Raw genomic sequence first — 21017 nt, forward strand, 5'->3', positions numbered from 1 at the left:
AACACTCAGTTCTCCTGGTGTTCAGTTACTTGCTCCCACTGCTGAGTGAAACTCCCGGGGTGCCCCTGTGGTCATTCCCCTGCCCTGCTGAGGCAGCTGTAGAGAGAAGCCAGGCAGAGACCCCCACGTCTTTCACCCAGGGAGATCCTGCTTTCACAGCTCGGACCAAGCCTCCTGAAGTGCCAAAACCACTTGCTCTTCCTGGAGCCAACATAAAACACAGCAGCTCCAGCAGCTCCAGAAGGTAGAACAGCCCTTGGCTTTGAATCCTTTCGGAAGCCGAACGAAACAGCTCCTTGATCTAACTGGGAAGGTCTGGGAAATGGGCAACACCCTCCCTGGTCTTTGAGGAATTTCTGGAGGTGAGCTTGGCCGTCCCCACGTTAAGACACATGGACAAAGTCAACTGGCCAGGAATGCAATGCACAGTTTAAACCTTGGAAATTTGGGGCTGAATGATTCATGTCTAAATTTTCTGTTTTGTTTTTTAATCTCTGTCCTCTTTGGGACCTAAGAAAACCTGTGACCGATTCTCCCAGGCAGCTGGGTTCTGCACTCATTACTACAGCCATCCCGCTTGTCCCATTTAGACCTTTTCGGCAGTGGTGGTCATGCCATCGTTGTCATGGCATCGTCTAGATGGGACTAGAGGCAGCCAGGGGGTGTATTTTGACACCTCCCACCCAGCCAGGTCCTTAGAGCATCCGAGGTTAGTATCTATGGTGAAAACAGTTCTTCCTAGAATTGGCATGAATGAGCTAAGTCATTTCCACCAACAACTTCTCCAGACATTTTAAAAAGTGCTAGAGAGAGAAAAATAGCTTATAAACAACTGATTGGCCTTTACGTGTCAGAGGACTGTTCTAGTCCTAACTGAGTCATTCAGTTTGCCTGCTGCTGCTCTAACAAGTGCACAGAGAAGCTAACACACACAGTGCATGGTACTTGTCACTTTTTAACACCACAATATGCATGGAATGAATGAAAGGAAATAGGTCAAAAGCCATCAGATGAACCACCTAATTTGAGGCCTGGGCTAAGGCTAAGTTCTTGACAGGAAGGGTCTAAAGTGCTAAAATGCAGAACTAACATTCAATCTGGCTGGACATGAGAGATAGAAACTCAAGTGGGTTGGGGTGCAGGTGTCCCAGAATAACTTGCCCTTATTTCCAGAGGCCAAATTTTAAGAATGCCAATTAATTTAACCCTTTACCATCGCCAAGTTTAAAATATAAGCCAGAGTCTCAGAGATGGAAGGAATTCATCCAAGATCATGGGCATCGCATCTGCCTTCACTACCCTCCCTGTGAAAGGAAAATGGGTATTGCTGATCCACTGGTTTCTATAAAGACAGGGCCGAAGCAATGACGCATCCCTCTTGGGAAGGCCCATGCATACCGCAAAAATACAGAATCCAACCACTGGTATCTAGAGAGTGCTCTTTCTAGGCAGAAAACCAATGTCTAACATTCAATAAATAACCAAATTGCAGAGCCCCGTTAGTGGACAAAAGGGCCCTCATCGTCACTTCATTCAGCCTGATTTTACAGATGAGAAGGCTGGAGGCCACAGAGGCTCGTGTGTCCTGTCCACAGAAACACATCTAAGGCTGGGGCCCAAGTCTCATAATTCTTAGGCCAGAATTCTTTTAGCTACACAGGACTGACGTCCAGGCTTCTTGGTTGAGTAAAATCACGTGCGTCTAGGATCATGTATGATTCTTTTGAGAACCAGGACTAAGGCTTTATGGGTTCGGAAAAACTTTAAGGTTCTATTGCAAGATTCAACCCATGAATCCCAGAGGTACATAAGGCCCCTGGTTCCCGAGTTTGATCAGGAGGTGCTGCTTCTGTCCTCTTGCATGATTCAGTGAAGGTGCTTTCCAGACCCAGTGATGGACCTCTGACTTTCAAGATGAGAGAGGTCTGTAGTCTCTTTCAAGACAATCTCATCATCTCACATGTGGCCCCCTGGCAGGCTCGGCCAAACCGTCTCACAGGAATGCACTGCCTGGCCAATCGGGGTTTTCTCCTGGAATGTGGGATCAAAGTGACGTTGGTCCTCATTTTTCTTGCCTTGAGCTCTCTAAGAACCAGATACGGCTTCCACATTCATGGCTGCACACTGGGATTCCAAATATTTTGGAATTGCTGGGGGACTTTCTCCATGTCTTCCACAGAGTCATTCAAGCCACCCAAGCCTCACCCTATGGCTCAGAGCTGTCCAGGATTTTCCTCCATGCTACAGTTCCGTTCCAAGGAGCAAGACAATCCCTGGCACCTCGAATCCTCCTTGGGCCTCTCCGAAGAAAGAAGGAAAGGTTGTAAAGATGGTGACATTCGCGGGGGACTGCCTAGTAGCAGGAGTACAGCTGCGATTTCATGGCCCGCATGGAGTCATCACAGGGCACCTCTGAGCTCAGCCCCTCGGGCGGCAAGGCCTGGCCCAGGATGCTGTCACAGGGAGGGCCCGGCTGGCAGAACTCCCTTACGAAGTCCTCCTCCGAGGCCAGCAGCACCGCGTTCCAGGCAGTGATGTCCAGCTCTCCAGCCGTGCCCCCGTATTCCCTGGGGAGGATGTTTCTTGGAAGGTTTGTGTGGAGAGAGTTCAGGTCAGACCCGTGAAGGAAAAACTACAGAGAATGAAAGGAAAGCACACAAGTCCTTGGGTTAATCATAACCTTTACTAGAAGGTGTTCAAACACACATCTATTGAATGAATAAGGGAATGGTTGATGCCAACTCCACTCTTCCAGTGCCGTGAAAAGCTTGAGGATCCTTCACCCTCTTTTCCTCACACCCTGTATCCTGTTAGCTGGTCCTTCAAAATACCTCCAGCATTCTGGCACCTCCCTGCTACCCTAGTGGGACCAGTTCACCATCCCTTCTTTCCTGGATTCTGAGTGTCTTCCTCCGTTCTGTGCTTAAACCCTTGTCCCACCACAGCCTAAGCACTCGTCAATGTAGGTCAGATCAAGTCACTCCTCTAAAACACATGGACTTCAGTGCACCCATCTCACGCAGACTAAACACCAGAGTCCACATGATGGCCCACACGGTCTGGCCCGTTACACCTCTGCCTCCCCTTCCTCCCATGCCCCGCTGGGGCTCCTCCAGGCCTGCTTCCCCCGCCCCCCGCCCGGCTCAGAGTCCCCCAGATCCCTGTAAGGCTCACTCCCTCATGAATTCACGTCTTCGCTCAAACGCCAACTTCTCAATGACACCACCTCTGACTATCCTACGGAATACTATCGCTCCTTTCCTTCCAGAACCTGCTGTCTCCTTTCTCTTTTTTATTTTTCTCCATAGCATTAGCACCTTCTCATCCTAGATAACAGACATAACTCACTGTCTGTCTCTCTAGAACGTAAGCTTCTTGGGGGCGGAGATTTTGGTCTGTTTTGTTCATTGAGACCATATCTGCACAAAGCTGATAAAAAAATAGTTTTGAGTGGATGAATTACCATACGATGGACCAATTGAACAGATTATTGGACACCAGTAAGGTCATTTTGTAGATGTAAAAGACCTTGCCCAAAGACTGCTTTGGTAAAAGCAGGTTCCAAACAGAAGCTCCAGGAAGCAACATGGGTTCAAACCCAGGGTGGGAGGCCACACTGAGAGGTCCTCAATCCTAACAGTGCAGCAGAATCACCTAAGGAAGTCTTAAAAGCACAGGTTCCTGGGCTCTACCCCTGAACTGACGAGTTGAAATCTTTGGGGAAAAGGCCTGGGAATCTGGATTTCAAGTTCCCTCCCTCACAAATGAGATTCTACATTTCCTCTTTGAAAGCGAGAACAAAATTGAAGAGTATGTGAGTGACCATAACCATTTTCCTAGGCCTACCACCCATCACATTTCAGTCATGGTCCTCGGAAAGTTTAAAAGATCACTGGCTCTTCAGGGTCAGAGGAAGACTATTGTTTTTTTCTTTTTTGGCTGCACCTTGCGGTTTGCAGAATCTTAGCTCCCCAACCAGGGATCAAACCCAGGTCCCCTGGAGTGAAAGTTCAGAGTCCTAATTCCTGGACCACCAGGGAAGTCCCCAGACTGTCTTTTTAAAGTGTCACCTATCCTCTCTAACATAAAAATTAAACTATAAACTCACAGATCTCATAAACCTTGAATTACTCTACAAACTTCACACAGTAAGACAACAAATTAAGTAAATGGAAAGGCTTAAACAATTTAAGCTACAGGGACTTTCCTATAGCTTGGATGGTAAAGAATCTGCCTGCAAATGCAGGAGACCTGGGTTCAATACCTGGGTGAGGAAGATCCCCTGGAGAAGGCAATGGCTACCCACTCCAGTATTCTTGCCTGGAGAATCCCATGGACAGAGGAGCCTGGCAGGCTACAGTCCATGGGATCTCAAGAAGTTGGATACGACTGAGCGACAAATAGACAACAGTTTTAAAGCACAAGGAGCTACAGTCAGAAATTGCCAGGACTCTTTTTAACTGCCCACCCAATGCCCACCCTTTGCCACGTCCTCAAGGCAATGGCACCCCACTCCAGTACTCTTGTGTGGAAAATCCCATGGACGGAGGAGCCTGGTAGGCTGCAGTCCATGGGGTCGCTAAGAGTCGTACACGACTATTCGACTTCACTTCCACTTTTCACTTTCATGCATTGGAGAAGGAAATGGCAACCCACTCCAGGGTTCTTGCCTGGAGAATCCCAGGGACGGGGGAGCCTGGTGGGCTGCCGGCTGTGGGGTCACACAGAGTCGGACACGACTGACGCGACTTAGCAGCAGCAGCAGCAGCATACATAAAATATGATATTGGTTCACAATGCCCAGACCAGGATATTAAAAAGCCTAAATGATCATGGAGCAGAGATGCTCCTACAAAAACAACCCTGGGTCTGCTCTCTCTACAGTCAAGTATTATTTTCCCATTAATTTCATCTTCCCCTCACAGAAAAGACTGTTCACTTATTTTATCTGAAACCTCGTACTTTCCAACTTAGTAGTCCCAGGCAAGAATGATAAACTGGGCTTCTCCAGTGGTCTAGTGGTTAAGAATCTGTCTGCCAGTGAAGAGACCACGGGTTTGATCCCCGATCTGGGAAGATCCCATGTGCCGTGGAGCAACTAAATGTGGCCCAACTACGGAACCAGCACTCTAGAGCCCACGAGCCACAGCTACTGAGCCCATGTGCGTAGAGCCCGTGCTCTGCAACAAGAGAAGCCACTGCAATGAGAAGACCACACACAGCAATGAAGACCCAGTGAAACAAAAAATAATAAATATGTAAATCTTAAAAAAAAAGAATAATAAGTTTATAGTTGTTGCAATAAACTTAGAGATGTCACAGAAAAGGAAGCATAAAAAAAAAGTAAAGTATCTTTGATAGGATCATCACTTACTCTGTTTGCTATCTTCTCCTTCAGAAATGGTTTTATGATGGCAAAAATACCTTTAAATATTCGAGGTTCATTCACTACATGGACTGCTTTGATCCGAATGGGGAAACCATCCTGTGGGGGAAGGGAAGGGAAGGGAAGGGAATGTTAGAATCCCGATGTTAAGAATCTGAAAACTCAGTTACCACAGCCTGCCTTCCCCATTTTTAGCCCCAACATCAGTCTGGTCTGATTCTCCCAGTCTCTTCAAAGACAGCCCAAGTCAGGGCTAGACAGGAAGATGGGTCTCAGGCAAAGAGTCTATCTAAGGACCCAGAGCTGGCTTAGGAAAGGGTTAGGCAAGCAGGTGGATAGCTGCCCTTCTTAGGGCAAAAAAACAGTCTGAGCCTGTGTGGTCAGATCTAACAAATACCAGGCCTTCTAGATCAGTGTTGCCCAAAGTGTATTTCTCAGGATGTTACTAGCCTGTGATGCAAAAAGGGTTCTGTGGTAAGCAACTGAGTTTGAGAAACAGTAGACTAAATACAGTCAAACAGGTTTCCTTAACTGCGGGACTGGTCAGGCTTTTAGTATGCAAATGTTTATGTTGAAATTCACAAGAAAGGGGCATGCTATGCTGTATTTCCCAAACATACTTGACCCTGGAACATTTTTTGTCCCCCAGACCATCTTACAGGACTAGAAAACCACTGATTGAATGCATTATCCTGACACTTGAATCTGCACAATATTTGGCAGAAGCAAAGAAGAGTGGAAGCTAAGGGAAGCCCAAGTATTACCTCCACACAAGAATTCACATTTCTGATAATGACTGGAAGTGACATTTAAATGTTTAAATAATCAGCCTGGTGCACAAGACAGGCTCAAACACCATGGAATTTGATGGGGGAGAATCGTGGGATCACTGGTGCCCCACAGCTCACAGGAGACAGCACCCCATCGACTGGGTCTGATGAATGAGGGTCCAGGCTGCCAGACTACATCCTGAAGGTTTCCTCTTCTATCAACAAGGAAAGATAACTCTTACCTTGTGTATCTCAGAGAATTCCCTGAAGGACTGAATGGCTTACCATGACTGTAAGTGTGCTTTGCAGCAACAACAATATATTGGACAGCACAGGGAATTATAGCCATTATTTTGTAATACCTTTTAATGGAGTATAATCTATAAAAATACTGAATCATTCTGCTGTACACCTTAAACTAACATAATACTGTAAAGCAAGTATATACTTCAATTAAAAAAACAAGCACTTTGCATGTGCAAACCATCTCACACACTGCAGACGCAGGAGGAACTTTATGGTTCCCAGAGACTTGTGTTCTGAAATGCACAACATGAGGTGTGAAAAGCATCTGACCAAAACAGCCCAGCAGGGTTCCCTGAGCCCAGGTTCTACAGAAAAAAGGAGAGGCTCCATCACCTCAGCAGAAACATCTCAGTTCCATTTGTCAAGAATTTCTCTGTCTTCTGGGCCAAAAAAAAAACCCCCAAACAAACAAACAAACAAAGCAGAAAGCATTTCTCTGGTTTTTGGGCTCTTGTCCTAAAGTTGATTTTGCCCAGTAACTACTGGAGACCTTGATGAGAATGAGTGGTGAACTGGACTTTTACATTTCTTCCCATAATGCTTTTGTATTGTCCTGACTGTGGGGAGGCGTGGGAGGTGGGGTTTGTGTATTACGTGGAACTGGAGGTAGACAGGGCCCTGGGAAAGACAAACAGCCACAGGACAGGTACATGACAGATAGGAGCCATACCTGAAGGATGCCAATCACCTTTTTGGCTATAAAAGGGCCAAAATGAGATGCCTTTGATAAGCTCACTCCTTTGTAGTCTGCAAGAATTACAATTCCATTCACCTGGGTTTCTTCAGACTGAATGAGTTTCTCTAGTGTCAGGTATATGGCTCGGATGTTTTCCGTAATTGGATAGTTGCTCGGGATCCACCTGTCTAAGGTCGTAAAAGATGGACAGTATGTTACAGAAATGAATACAAACACGTAATCAGATAGGCCAGGATTTATCTCCTTCCTAAACCGTTGCTTAAAAATGGAAAAGAATTCTACTGGCATGACTATTTAGATCTTTAAGTGGGAGCTGATGCTTCTTGACTCCAAACATAGCAGCACGTTCTGAAATGGAAAAGCAATTGAGTGTTGAAGATGAAGTCGTGAGCTCTGAAGTCAGACTCACCTGGGGTTTGCATCTTCCTAGCTGTGTGACCTGGGGTAAGTTTTCTCCTCATTCTGGGCCTACGTCTCCTCCTAAGTCGAATGGGATAATAATGCTTGCCTTAATGGACATGTGCGCCTTCTGCCATCACAAGTGCCCTTATCTTCGTAAGACCACCCTCATCTTCCTTGGGGGGAACCACTTCTTCCCATGCTAGCCATACTGAGTGTGTAAAGTGACTTCACTCCTGGGTCCAGAGGTAGGCTTGGCCAGTGTGGGCACAGCATCCTCCTGGCCACAGCAAGTAATCCAAGTGAGGTCAAGAAGAAGCACAGGGACTCAATTCTTGGCCCCAAAGGACCTGGGCCCTTCAGGAAGAGAAGATCTCTCTTCTGTCTTGTAGTGGTGAGGCTGGGAGCCTGAGACCCAGGGACCCATGAGGCAAGAGCTGGTCCGAGGATGATGCCCAGACCAAGGACAGCAGAGATGGAGATGGTTTCCCAATGGTGTAGCTTGAACAAACTCCCCTTTCCAGGCTGGTTGCTCCCTTAATGCTCCCCATATGATTGAGGAGTCTTTCTTTCTTTGGGGAAAAGATGAGAATGACAACTTTTGAGTGTTATCTACTATTCTCAAGAAAATCCCACCAAGACACGTGTGTCTCTTTTATCTTAGAAAGATAAAACTCTACTGGATTGTCCGCAATGAGATTTGTGACATGTTCAATAATTCTATACAAAAAAATCTTTGTGTAAAAATTGTGCCAGCTTGCTATTTGTAGTGCTGCCAATTAAATCTGCTTCTACAGACTGGCTGTCATCCTTTACAATCACGTATGTCTCAAAAGAGCTTACAAAAATGCAAACCCAACACCTTCCAGATTTATTTCACATTGAAGTGAAGTGAAAGTCGTTCAGTCATGTCCGACTCTTTGCGACCCCATGAACTATACAATCCATGGAATTCTCCAGGCCAGAATACCGGAGTGGATAGCGGTTCCCTTCTCCAGGAGATCTTCCCAACCTAGGGATCAAACACAGGTCTCCCACATTGCAGGCAGATTCTTTACCAGCTGAGCCACCAGGGGAGCTAGTTGAGAACAAAAATCTGTCTGCCTCCTGCTAAAATGATGAGTTTGTGGGGAGGTGTTCAAATCTGCTCCAGACATATGGCGGGGGGGGAATCCATCTCAGGAGCTAAGAGTTGAAAGCACGCAAACAGGCAAAACCAGTGTGGTAACATCTGATTGTTTTGTAATATTCATATGAGCTGAGTACAGAGGAGCAGCAGAAAGTCCCGTTGACTGGTTTCTAGGTTTCCTGGTGCCCTGACTGCTTGACCACCTTGTTTATTGTAAAATGAGTGCATGCATGCTCTGTTGCTCAGCCATGTCCAGTTCTTTGCAACCCATGGACAGCCAGGCTTCTCTGTTCATGGAATTTTCCAGAAGAGAATACTGGATTGGATTGCCATTTCCTCCTTCAGGGGATCTTCCCAACCCAGGGGTGGAACCCATGTCTCCTGCATTGGCAGGCAGACTCTTTACCACTGAGTCACCTGGGAAGCCCTGTTTTAATATGAACACCACCTAATTTTAGAAAACACCTAAAACAGCAGGTAAAGCAGTTAATACTGTGCCTGGTACACAGAAAAGGCTGGTCTCCCAACAAGCTTTGGTAAATGACTAAAGGAAATGGTAACGTGGGGGTGTCAAGACAGAGGGAGGCTTCCACTCCCCATCAGCTGTCCCTTTAAGAAGTTATTTGCACAGGAGCAGAAAGGGTGCCCAGCAGGTTCTCATGTTCCTGGCATGTTTGGGAAGAAGAACACAGCCATCTGACTTTCACATTTGTTCTCAGCTCGGCTCTGACGGAAAATATTGAGGCAGGGGGAAGAGCAGAGAACTCTCCTGAGTGTACTAAGTATTTAGGGTCAGGAAAGAAGGAAAAGAAGACAGAGAATCAGAATGCTTGAGTTCTAGGACCCCTTGGTCTCTATGTTAACCAAAAAGCCTCCTCTCGCATTTCTGATACTTTGGTGGGGGAGGGAATAGGGAGAAAACTACCCCCATTGCAAACTACTGCATCATGGAAATGTCAGGCATTTCAATTACCATCATGCACTGCTGAGATGGAAAAGTGCATCTGACGTGAAGCTTTTCACTGACTTCACAAAGCAGAGGGGAGGGGGGAGAAGTCAGAGGAGGCAGGCAGACATTGATATCTGTACCTCACCTGCTCACTAAGGAGTGACAGGGTAGGAGTGGGGGTGTCCCAGCAGCCCTGGGTTGCTTTCTAAGCTCACCAGATTCCCAACCCTAGAAATCTGGAATCTGCACTGAAGGAACTTATTTGGGTGGCCAGGTAAGCTGAGGGGTGTACAGAGGGATCAAAAGCCAGTACTCGGACAGAAGTGTGAAGATGTGCAAAGGGCAGCAGAAAACGTGGCCCAGAGGGACACACAGACTGACAGACAGGCAGAAGCAGAGACAGGAGAATGGTGGTCTCGGCTCCTGTCCTCTTAAGAAGGATTCTGGGTCTAGCTCTGACTAAGGCCAGGAGGGGACAAAAGGGAATAAGGCAGACACAGACACAGACACAGACACAGACACAGACACACACACACACACAGACACACACACACACACACACACAGCAGCCTTGATTAAGGCCAGGAGGGGACTAAAGGGAATAAGACACACACACACACACACACACACAGAGTATCCTGGGCAGACACATCCCAGACTGTACACAGACACAGACACAGACACAGACACAGACACAGACACAGACACAGACACAGACACACACACACACACACACACACACACACACACACACACAGAGTATCCTGGGCAGACACATCCCAGACTGTACACAGACACAGACACAGACACAGACACAGACACAGACACACACACAGACACACACACACACACACACACACACACACAGAGCAGCCTTGATTAAGGCCAGGAGGGGACTAAAGGGAATAAGACACACACACACACACACACACACAGAGTATCCTGGGCAGACACATCCCAGACTGTACCCACGCCCATCCCTCCCCCGCGCCCCCAGCAAGCGCGGTACCTGGGCGGAGGCAGAGGACGTGGCAGCCCCTGGGGTCGGTGTGCGGCAGCACGGTAAGGAAGCCGGAGGCCAGGACCTCCTTCAAGGCGGAAGGCCGCAGGTTGTTGAAGACTTCGGGCCAGCTTCTCCGGCAGCTGTGGTAGTTGATGAGCAGCTGGAGGGCCCGGTCGTAGTCAAACTTGCGGGCGCGGAGGAAGCGCAGCAGGAAGGCGTCCTCCAGCGAGGTGCTCAGGTTGGGGCACTCCTTGCGCACCATGTCCCGCAGGGCCTGCACGTCGCGGAGCCTCCATTCCGGCTTCTCCTGCAGCTCCTCCCTGGCTTTGGCCACCAGGTCCTCGGTCAGCGAGCACACGTAGCCGGCGGGGGCGGAAGGCGGCGGCAACTCATTTTCCGAAAGCGAGGCCACGGAAGGGCTGGTTCTCAGCGAGTCACTTTCTTCTGACATTAGCTCCCAGGATCCCTGCGAATCAGAAGCCCTGCCTGATGCCGAGAAAGCCCGGCACTGGCATCGGTCACTCCAAACCCCTGAGTGGCGTGAGGGAGGTGGGTAGAGATGCTATCCTCAAGCCCAAATCCTCAGAACAGTGGTTCTCTCCTGGAGGAGTATCTGAATCACAGTCAGGTCCAGTACAACCCAGCCCCGGGGCAGCTCCAGCAGGATACACACACCGCTCATCACACACACACACACACACACACACACACCCCTTGCTCACAGAGGTATGAACACACACACACACACACACACACACACACCCCTTGCTCACAGAGGTATGAACACACACACACACACACACACACACACCCCTTGCTCACAGAGGTATGAACACACACACACACACACACACACACCCCTTGCTCACAGAGGTATGAACAGGTGCTTGACCTTACTGGTAATAAAAGAAATGGAAACTAAAACACCTTTGAATGTCAGATTAGCAAAAACACAAAACAGGGATTCTGATGGGCTTGTTGTTGGGAGAATTAACTGACATAGCCTCTTTAGGGCAGTGTGTCAATTATCAAGATTCCAAACCACATACCCTTACAGATGTCATATGGTATCATTTACATGTGGAATCTAAAAAAAAAAGGGACACAAATGAACTTATTTACAAAACAGAAATAGACTCACAGACGTAGAAAACCAATTTATGGTGACCAAAGGGGGAAATATAGGAGGTTTGGGCAAGAAGTCTTGGACTGCAGTAAAGGCTCGGCCAGGCTGATAGGGGATCCTCAAGGTTAAAGTTGCCTGTTGGAGGAGTCCTACGTTTCACTCATTCATTGGCTGGAGCCAGTCTGGAATTCGTGATTAAGAGATACACACTGCTATATGTAAGATACATAATCAATAAGACTACAAGGACTATATTCAGTATCTTATAATACCCTGTACTGGAAAAGAATCTGAAAATAGATACATATGTATAACTGTATCACTCTGCTATATACCTGAAACATTATAAATTCACTATACTTTGATTTAAAAAAAAACTATGCTTTGGCCCAGCATTCCATTTTTATGTACTTATATGTGTGTGTAAAATATGGATGATCATTACAAGTATTAACTGTAATGGCAAAAGACTGAAAATACTTTACCTCCATCTCCTTGTTGGAGACTAGTTAAATAATATTACCATATGCCCGGAATACTATTTGGTAATGAAAAGGAATTAGATAGCTCTTTATGAATTGACGTTAAGGAAAAAGAAAGCAGGTTGCAGGAAAGTATGAAAAAAAAAGACTTGTATTTATATTTTAACAATATATACTTGTGAATGCACCTAAAATTTTTGGAAGAAAAGTACAAGAAAACTGTTAACCATGGTTCCCTTTAAGCAACAGAACCAGACACTGAACATTTAAGAGAAAAGGAGACTCTTCACTGTCCTTTAAAATTTTTTACCATACCCACACATGACTTGGCATGGCGGCTGTAAAACTGACCAGATCTCCTGCGGGGGTGGAACATAACTGATGGGTGTTCCCAGCTGCTGTCCCTCTGGATCCACCACCCAGGGGATGTACACTTTCCAGACTGGCTCCAGCCAATGAATTAGTGAAACGTAGGACTCCTCCAACAGGCAACTTTAACCTTGAGGATCCCCTATCAGCCTGGCCGAGCCTTTACTGCAGTCCAAGACTTCTTGCCCAAACCTCCTGCACAGGGACCAGGCTCACATAGCTGTCAGCAGCTCTCCCTGATTTCTCCAGTTTCCCCTCCCTTTTATGTGTTGCCACCATTAAATTTCTTCCATTTGTAATCTCACCCTAGTGTCTGCTTCTTAGAAGAGCTGAACTAACACACTAAATGAAAAAAAAAAAAAAATAGCTGCCTTAGATATTCCACAAATAAGGTTCCAGCAAGGTTGCCCAGTTTTGAAGCCCAAGCTCTCTGTCCATGGGCTGTCACTCTTCCCCAACTCTGAGCTCCACAAGGAAGGCAGGGGTTGTCTTGGGGCCTCTGTGCATACACAGCCAGTCTTCCCCACAGGCCACAGCAGCCACAGTGACCAGGCTACCTCCTCCAACTCTTAGGTCTGCCCACTCTGTCGCTTGTGTGCTAACCTCCAGCCCTGCCCAGCTTCTTTCATTTTCTCCCAAAGGTGGTCTTCTTGTCTTTGCACATCCTGTTTTCTCTGACTAGCAGGCTCTTCCTTCAGTGCCTCTGGCCAACACCCTATTAGATGTCACTTCATGCATTCAACAGATACCAAGCACTTAATAGGTACCAGGCCCTTGACCAGGCACTGGGGGATACAGCAGTGAGCAAAGAAAAAATCCTGCCTTCACTGAGCTTACATTTTCATTAGGGAGACAGAATATAAGCAAAATAAATTGTATAGTCTACTAGAAGATGATAAGGGCTATGGAGAGAAATAAAGCAGGCAAGGGGGTCGCAGGCAAAGAGGTTGCAGGTAAGGGGGTTGGATATACCTGGAGATAAGAGCTGCAGTTTTAAGTAGGGTGATCAGGGAAGTCCTCACCCAGATCAAGTGACATGTGTGCAAAGATGAAAGAGATGAGGGAGCAAGCCATGTAGGTCTGTGGGGGTAGGAAAGTGCAAAGCCTGAGGCAGGACCATGCCCGGCTTTATCAAGGAATAGGGAGGAGACTAGTATGGCAAGAGCCAAATGCACAAGGCGGAGAATATTAGCAGATGGATTTAGAGAGGAACTGGGGTCCCAACTGGTACTGGGCTTTGTAGGCCAGTAAGAGCTTAGTTACTCACTTTGGAGGGTTTTGAGTAGAGTGATATGATCGGATTTAGATTTTAAAAGGATCACTGGGTTGTCTCGAGAATGTAAGAGGATGACTGTAAGACGATGAAGACAGCAGCAAAGAGACCATTTAGAGGCTACTGAAATAATCCAGGTCAGGGATGACCACTTTGAAGCAGGGAAGACATCTCTCTCCGACTCCGGTCAGTTTAGGAGCACCCCGCGCCCCCTGCAGGAACTCTGTGGCATAGCACTTCTCTCACTGTGGCAATTGTAGGCAATTTGTGTGCAATATCCACAACTGTCTTGTTTATCATCTTAAACACAGCACTTAACAGGGTGTCAGACACATAGCCTGCGCTGCATAAATATTTGTTGAATGAGTTTAATCTGCTTGGCAGAGGTATGCTGAGTGAGGAACAGATCAACAATCATGGTTCACAGGACCCACCCTGGGCTCTGTTTTCTTGGGAGTCGCCAACAGATGCCCGCAATTCCAATCCATTACTTGGCCGAAAACTGACTGTAATGTCCATGGACTACAGACTAGACTCAAAGTCCCTCTCCGGCCCCTCTCCCACCTTTCCTCCTCTCAATGCACATTAAATGTCAGTCAAAACAAACTAACGAACACCTCATGCATTTCTGATACCTCTGTCTGGGAGTTTCTTCACCTCATTTGTTTCCAACCAGGCCTAGCTTCAAAGTCACCTCCTCTATGAAGCCTTCCTTGACTTCTCCAGGTTAACTCCAGTGTTCCACAGCACTCGGTTCCTATTTCTCTTTTAGAAACTGCAGTCCAGTGTCATGTGTGTTTATCCGAAACTCTTCTGAGTCAGTTTTACCCATCCATTCATTTATCAAATAATTACTGATCACCTGTGGAAGGCACTATGCTTAGAAGTGCTGGGCACACAGCAACGTTCAATATAATTGCTTGCTTTATGAAATTTAACTCAGTGGAATGATGACAAGAGATAACATGTTCATGCATGTTTTACCATGTATGGCGCCCTATGATAACCACTTTACATCCATCTCTCGTTTAATCTTCACAATATTTGGTGAGAACACTAATACTGTTACTGTTTTACAAAGAGGGATCTGCCCACTGGAATGTGAATTTCAAGGCAGCAGACAAATTGCCTCTCACATTCACTGCTCTCCCCAATGCTTGGACAGTGACGGTGCTCTGTAAATAACAGTGGATGAGAGGTTAAGGGCCCAAGGGTACCCATCGCGTGAGGCAGAGCAAAGACGTGGGCTCCACACTGGGCTCCACGCTGCACCTAGCCAGGGCCCTGGCGGTATCGAATACAGCGCACGACTCGGTCAATCTGGTGAAGGAATCGATGGGTGGGCATATAGATGGGTGCAAACACGATTTGTTAGGGGTTAGCCGAGAACCTTCCTCACTTGGAGCCTAACATTTTTCCAGCATCACCTTCCTCCCCACCCTCCCCCAGGAGAGGTCAGGAATCCACCGTTCCTGGAGACCCAAGAGCCCCCTCACCGCGTCAACAACCCTCCGAGGCCCCCTACTTCCGGTTGTCACCCCTTCCCCAGGGGTCCCCGTTTCCTGGGGTCTCTCCCTACGCGGGTGCCCCACTTCCGGTCATCCCTCCCTCTCGGGGGTCCCTCTCCCCCGTCCCCCGGGCACACGGGCTCGCGGGCACTCACCGGCCCGGCTACGGGGCGGAGCGCGGGTCAATCGGCGGCGGGAGCCTCGTCCGGCAGCGCGCACAGAACAGACCCGCACTCCCTGCCCAGCCGGCCCGGCCGCTCGCGCCGGAAGTGACGTACACAGAGCGTGGGAAGGTGGGGCGCCGCCCCCGTGAGTGCGCATGTGCGACCTTTCCTTGAGGGACAAGCATTCAGTCCCCACCTGGTGGCCGAAACCGCGCCGTGGGTTCCTGAATCTGGGGAGAGGCTGGCTGCGAGGCACAGGTTTCGGTGGCGTAGCTGGGGAAGCTGGGGCCTCGAGAAGGAAGGAAAGGAGCTGCCGTTTGCCAAGAACATATTAACTATGTCATCTGGTGTATTACATCCGTCACCTCATTAGATTCTCAAACGGATCCTGCTATTTTATGAAAGGGAAACGGAGTCAACCAATGAAGTATAGGTCTTCAAACCTAGACCTCAGGGTTAGCATTTCAAAATTCCAGAGCTGCCGCCAGGACTGGCTGCTCCAAAGGTTAAAACTACAATACAGGGACCGACATCTGTCTGTCTTTAGCCAAGTGACTTTGAGCGAGTTTCCATTCTTCCTTAGGCCTCCTTTCCCTCATTTGTGCATAATTCTTGCTCTGGAATCTTGATTCAGTAGTTCTTTGTTTCCTGCTTTGGTGTTCATGAAGTCCGTTTCAGAAAGTGGTAACCTCAAAAAGGCTTTACTAGCCTTCTGACCGCTGCTGCTGCTGCTAAGTCGCTTCAGTCGTGTGCAACTCTGTGCGACCCCATGACGGCAGCCCATCAGGCTCCGCTGTCCCTGGGATTCTCCAGGCAAGAACACTGGAGTGGGTTGCCATTTCCTTCTCCAATGCATGAAAGTGAAAAGTGAAAGTGAAGTCGCTCAGTCGTGTCCGACTCAGCGACCCCATGGACTGGAGCCCACCAGGCTCCTCCGTCCATGGGATTTTCCAGGCAAGAGTACTGGAGTGGGGTGCCATTGCCTTCTCCGCTTCTGACCGCAGTCCATTAAAATCCTCAGCGCCCTCCACCTCCCCGCCCATATATTTTGTACAGTTTTTGAGACAATATCCTAGGTCCCTCTTTCAAGCAGAATAATACTGATGTCCTGGTAAAGACAGTGAAACGCTTTTAGGAGAGAAACTGTGTGGTCCAGGAGGACTCAAGAGCTCAAAGCAGTATCCAGGAGATGGCGTTAAACAATCTAGCCCCTTTCTTACCCCTGGAGCAAGACGAGTCCCAGGGAGATGAGGACTGACACACGTGGACCAGCAGGACACAGAAGTCTCTGCTAGGTGCTAAATGGGCTGGGAGCGGGTGCAAGGGTCTGGGGAGTTAGGGGTTTTCGTTCCTGCTCTGACTCTACCACTTCTGGGATAAAGGACAGAAGGCTCAATTAAAGTTGAATATTGTCATACAAAAAAGAATTCCTTTTTAAGTATGCAATTTTGGGGATGTACTGATCACTGACCTAGAGCCAGACATCCTGGAATGTGAAGTCAAGTGGGCCTTGGAAAGCATCATTACCAACAAAGCTAGTGGAGGTGATGGAATTCCAGTTGAGCTATTTCAAATCCTGAAAGATGATGCTGTGAAAGTGCTGCACTCAATATGCCAGCACATTTGGAAAACTCAGCAGTGGCCACAGGACTGGAAAAGGTCAGTTTTCATTCCAATCCCAAAGAAAGCCAATGCCAAAGAATGCTCAAACTACCACACAATCGCACTCATCTCACACGCTAGTAAAGTAATGCTCAAAATTCTCCAAGCCAGGCTTCAGCAATACGTGAACCGTGAACTTCCAGATGTTCAAGCTGGTTTTAGAAAAGGCAGAGGAACCAGAGATCAAATTGCCAACATCAGCTGTATCATAGAAAAAGCAAGAGAGTTCCAGAAAAACATCTATTTCTGCTTTATTGACTATTCCAAAGCCTTTGACTGTGTGGATCACAATCAACTGTGGAAAATTCTGCAAGAGATGGGAATACCAGACCACTTGACCTGCCTCTTGAGAAACCTATATGCAGGTCAAGAAGCAACAGTTAGAACTGGACATGGAACAACAGACTGGTTCCAAATAGGAAAAGGAGTACATCAAGGCTCTATATTGTCACCCTGCTTATTTAACTTATATGCAGAGTACATCATGAGAAACACTGGACTGGAAGAAACACAAGCTGGAATCAAGATTGCCGGGAGAAATATCAATAACCTCAGATATGCAGATGACACTACCCTTATGGCAGAAAGTGAAGAGGAACTAAAAAGCCTCTTGATGAAAGTGAAAGAGGAGAGTGAAAAAGTTGGCTTAAAGCTCAACATTCAGAAAACGAAGATCATGGCATCCGGTCCCATCACTTCATGGGAAATAGATGGGGAAACAGTGAAAACAGTGTCAAAATCACTGTAGATGGTGATTGCAGCCATGAAATTAAAAGACACTTGCTCCTTGGAAGGAAAGTTATGACCAACCTAGATAGCATATTCAAAAGCAGAGACATTACTTTGCCAACAAAAGTCCGTCTAGTCAAAGCTATGGTTTTTCCAGTGGTCATGTATGGATGTGAGAGTTGGACTGTGAAGAAAGCTGAACGCTGAAGAATTGGTGCTTTTGAACTGTGGTGTTGTAGAAGACTCTTGAGAGTCCCTTGGATTGCAAATAGATCCAACCAGTCCATCCTAAAGGAGACCAGTCCTGGGTGTTCATTGGAAGGACTGATGTTGAAGCTGAAACTCCAATACTTTGGCCATCTGATGTGAAGAGTTGACTCACTGGAAAAGACCCTGATGCTGGGAGGGATTGGGGGCAGGAGGAGAAGGGGACGACAGAGGATGAGATGGCTGGATGGCGGCACTGACTCGATGGACATGAGTCTGAGTGAATTCCAGGAGCTGGTGATGGACAGGGAGGCCTGGCGTGCTATGATTCAAGGGTTCACAAAGAGTCGGACATGACTGAGCAACTGAACTGAACTGAACTGAATACATGAAACCTAAATGATACACAATATTGCCATTTTGCAAACTGTAATATATTAATATATTTAGCCATTTTTCACAATAGCAGCTAACATCAAGAAAAAAGCAAAAGCAAAGCTCCAGCCAGGTGCATGCTACTTGATAAAAGAACACAGAACCACTTATAATCATGCCAATGGGATGGAGCCTGGGTCTGATCCAGTGGCTAATTTGCAGGAAATGAAGAGGTCAAAGGGCCATGTTGAGCTGTACTATGAGGATGCAATTGACAAAATCCAGAACTTTGAGAAACTCTCCAGGTCAAACAGCCTCAATTCTTCAACAGATAAACTGCAAGGGAAAGAAAGAGATATAAAGGGAAACTCTGGATTATAAGAAGCTTACAAGACATATCAAAAAAATTTTTTTAATGGGCAAAACTATACTGTCTAGGGATGCACACTTGGATGCTTAAACCATTAAGAAATGCAAGGATATAATTACTATAAAAGTCAGGTAAGTGGCTATTTGTGGGGAGAGGGGCTGTGATTAGGATGGGGTACCCAGAGGGTCCTCTGGGGCAACTGCAGAGTTCTGTTTTGTGACCCGAGTGGTGCTTACAAGGGCATTTTCCTTGTGATAATTCACTAAGGTACAAAATTAATTTGCATGATTTTCTGCATCTGTGGTTTGTTTCTACAATAGAAAGTTTTGAAAAAATGAAACTAGAAGCACCCACCTCACTGCGTGTTAATGATGTATGTACAAATACACATCTCTGAATATATGGCTTCTGGGAGCACCGGGTGCATAGAAGGTGCTCACTAAATATGAGTTCCCATCCCTGTTAATCCTGTCAAACACCCTTACCGGTGTGATTTTAGTGCCACAACTAACTTGTGTGACTAATCAAAAATAGTTAATGCTTATCAAGTGATTATAATATGCCAGGCACTGCTCCCAGTATTTTGAATCTAACTAAATCCTCATAACCCTATTATTATTATCCCCATTTTACAGAGAAGAAAACTGAGGCTCAGAAAGGTTTTCATGGCCACGCAGAATGTGATGGAGCAGCCTGGTTTTGAACCTGGGCAGCCTGGCTCCCAGTGGCTCTCACCCACTGACTCAACATTCAGAAAACGAAGAAAAACCCACTGTGTGTATAACTTTCTGTTTTCTATTTGGTGTTCAGTGCCCCCATTTGTCATAATAACTCCCCCTTATTGAGTGTCTGCCAATGTCTGTGCCTTCCCTTGACACTCATTACCTGAATTTCACAACAGTCCTGGAAGGTGGAGAAGCTTGTTAACCTGCATTTAGCAGATGGGAACTCAGAGCGGTGAAGGAACTTACCTGAAGGAAATGGCTGTGTCAGGGGTTTGAACTGTGGATGGGGCAGGTTCATACTCTTTGGCCCCATGATTCTGAAGAACGAAATGTTCCCTGCTCTTAACCAGATGCTCACCTGATGGATCTGACCCAGTGTGAGGTCACGGGTTGCTCAACCAGCCGTCCAGAGCCTGACTTGGCTTGACAAGTGTCCAGACAATTGTCCAGACCAAGGCTGGGAGAAGTCAGGGGCTTGGCAAGTGCCAGGTATGCCTGACCCCATGAGGGGGTCATACAGAGCTTGTGATCCATGGCCCCAGTGAGCCAGAGATTTGTTTCTCTGTGTGCCAAACTTTTTTGCTCCTGAGAGCCTCAGAATCAGGACCCAGTATACAGCTGGTCAGCTCTCTGACTTGGAATGAAGACATGGTGTGGGCTGGTTGTGTGGATTTCTCAGAAGTGGTGAGAGCCCAGCTGTGTTTTTCTGGTCACGCATTGATTTTCTAACCTGAGTCAGGATGACTGCATGGAGGTGTGGGCAGCCAGACTGAAGCATTTTCCAAACAGGGCCTGGAATGGTGAGGAGACCGGAGGGGCGTGAGACATCACAACCCCTCCCCACCAGCATCAGCCAAAGAGCCTGCCCAGCCCAGTCTCATTGTTTTATTTTTTAAGATACCTTTCATTACCAATTGGGCTTACCTGGTGGCTCAGCGGTAAAGAATCTGCCTGCAATGCAGGAGACTCAGTTTTGATCCCTGGGTCAGGAAGATTCCCTGGAGGAGGGCATGGCAACCCACTGCAGTATTCTTGCCTGAAGAATCCTATGGACAGAGGAGCCTGGCGAGGCTACAATCCATAGGGTCACAAAGAGTCGGACATGACTGAAGTGACTTAGCATGCATGTGTGTATTATTATCAGTTATTGCTTTTATTATTCCTTCTTTTAAAAACTTTTTTTTTTTCATTTTTTGGTTGTGCCACATGGCATGTGGGATCTTAGTTCCCTAACCAGGGATGGAACCCTTGTCCCCTGCAGTAGAAGCACAGAGTCTTAATTGCTAGACCGCCAGAGAAGTCTGAGACACGCTTTTACAATGGGGCCATCTTGCTAGTCCTGAGCCAGGTCCTTCGTTACAAGACCTGTGGACCCCCAATCAGACTGA

General features: G+C 47.2%; 1 protein-coding gene and 1 long non-coding RNA gene across 4 annotated transcripts; one reads left to right on the plus strand and one right to left on the minus strand.

Moving 5' to 3' along the window:
• Window positions 1-935: 935 nt before the first annotated feature.
• TTPAL (alpha tocopherol transfer protein like) lies at window positions 936-15655 on the minus strand. 3 transcript variants are annotated; one of them, XM_027558479.1, is made up of 6 exons: window positions 15553-15655; window positions 11689-11726; window positions 10646-11105; window positions 7133-7326; window positions 5375-5485; window positions 936-2632 (listed from the first exon to the last, which is right to left on the minus strand). In XM_027558479.1, the coding sequence occupies exons 2-6, from the start codon at window positions 11701-11703 to the stop codon at window positions 2354-2356; spliced, it is 1059 nt and encodes a 352-aa protein (XP_027414280.1). In that variant the 5' UTR covers window positions 11704-11726; window positions 15553-15655; the 3' UTR covers window positions 936-2353. The 3 variants fall into 3 exon arrangements, with proteins under 3 accessions (XP_027414280.1, XP_027414282.1, XP_027414281.1); XM_027558481.1 differs by lacking the exon at window positions 11689-11726 and adding an exon at window positions 14525-14751; XM_027558480.1 differs by lacking the exon at window positions 11689-11726.
• A 2850-nt stretch (window positions 15656-18505) lies between these two features.
• On the plus strand, window positions 18506-19688 carry LOC113902770. Its single transcript, XR_003513909.1, has 2 exons — window positions 18506-19035; window positions 19540-19688. It is a non-coding gene; the product is annotated as an uncharacterized LOC113902770 (long non-coding RNA).
• The last annotated feature ends 1329 nt before the right edge of the window (window positions 19689-21017 follow it).

Source organism: Bos indicus x Bos taurus, chromosome 13, assembly GCF_003369695.1.
Source record: "Bos indicus x Bos taurus breed Angus x Brahman F1 hybrid chromosome 13, Bos_hybrid_MaternalHap_v2.0, whole genome shotgun sequence".
NCBI classification, from domain to species: domain Eukaryota; kingdom Metazoa; phylum Chordata; class Mammalia; order Artiodactyla; family Bovidae; genus Bos; species Bos indicus x Bos taurus.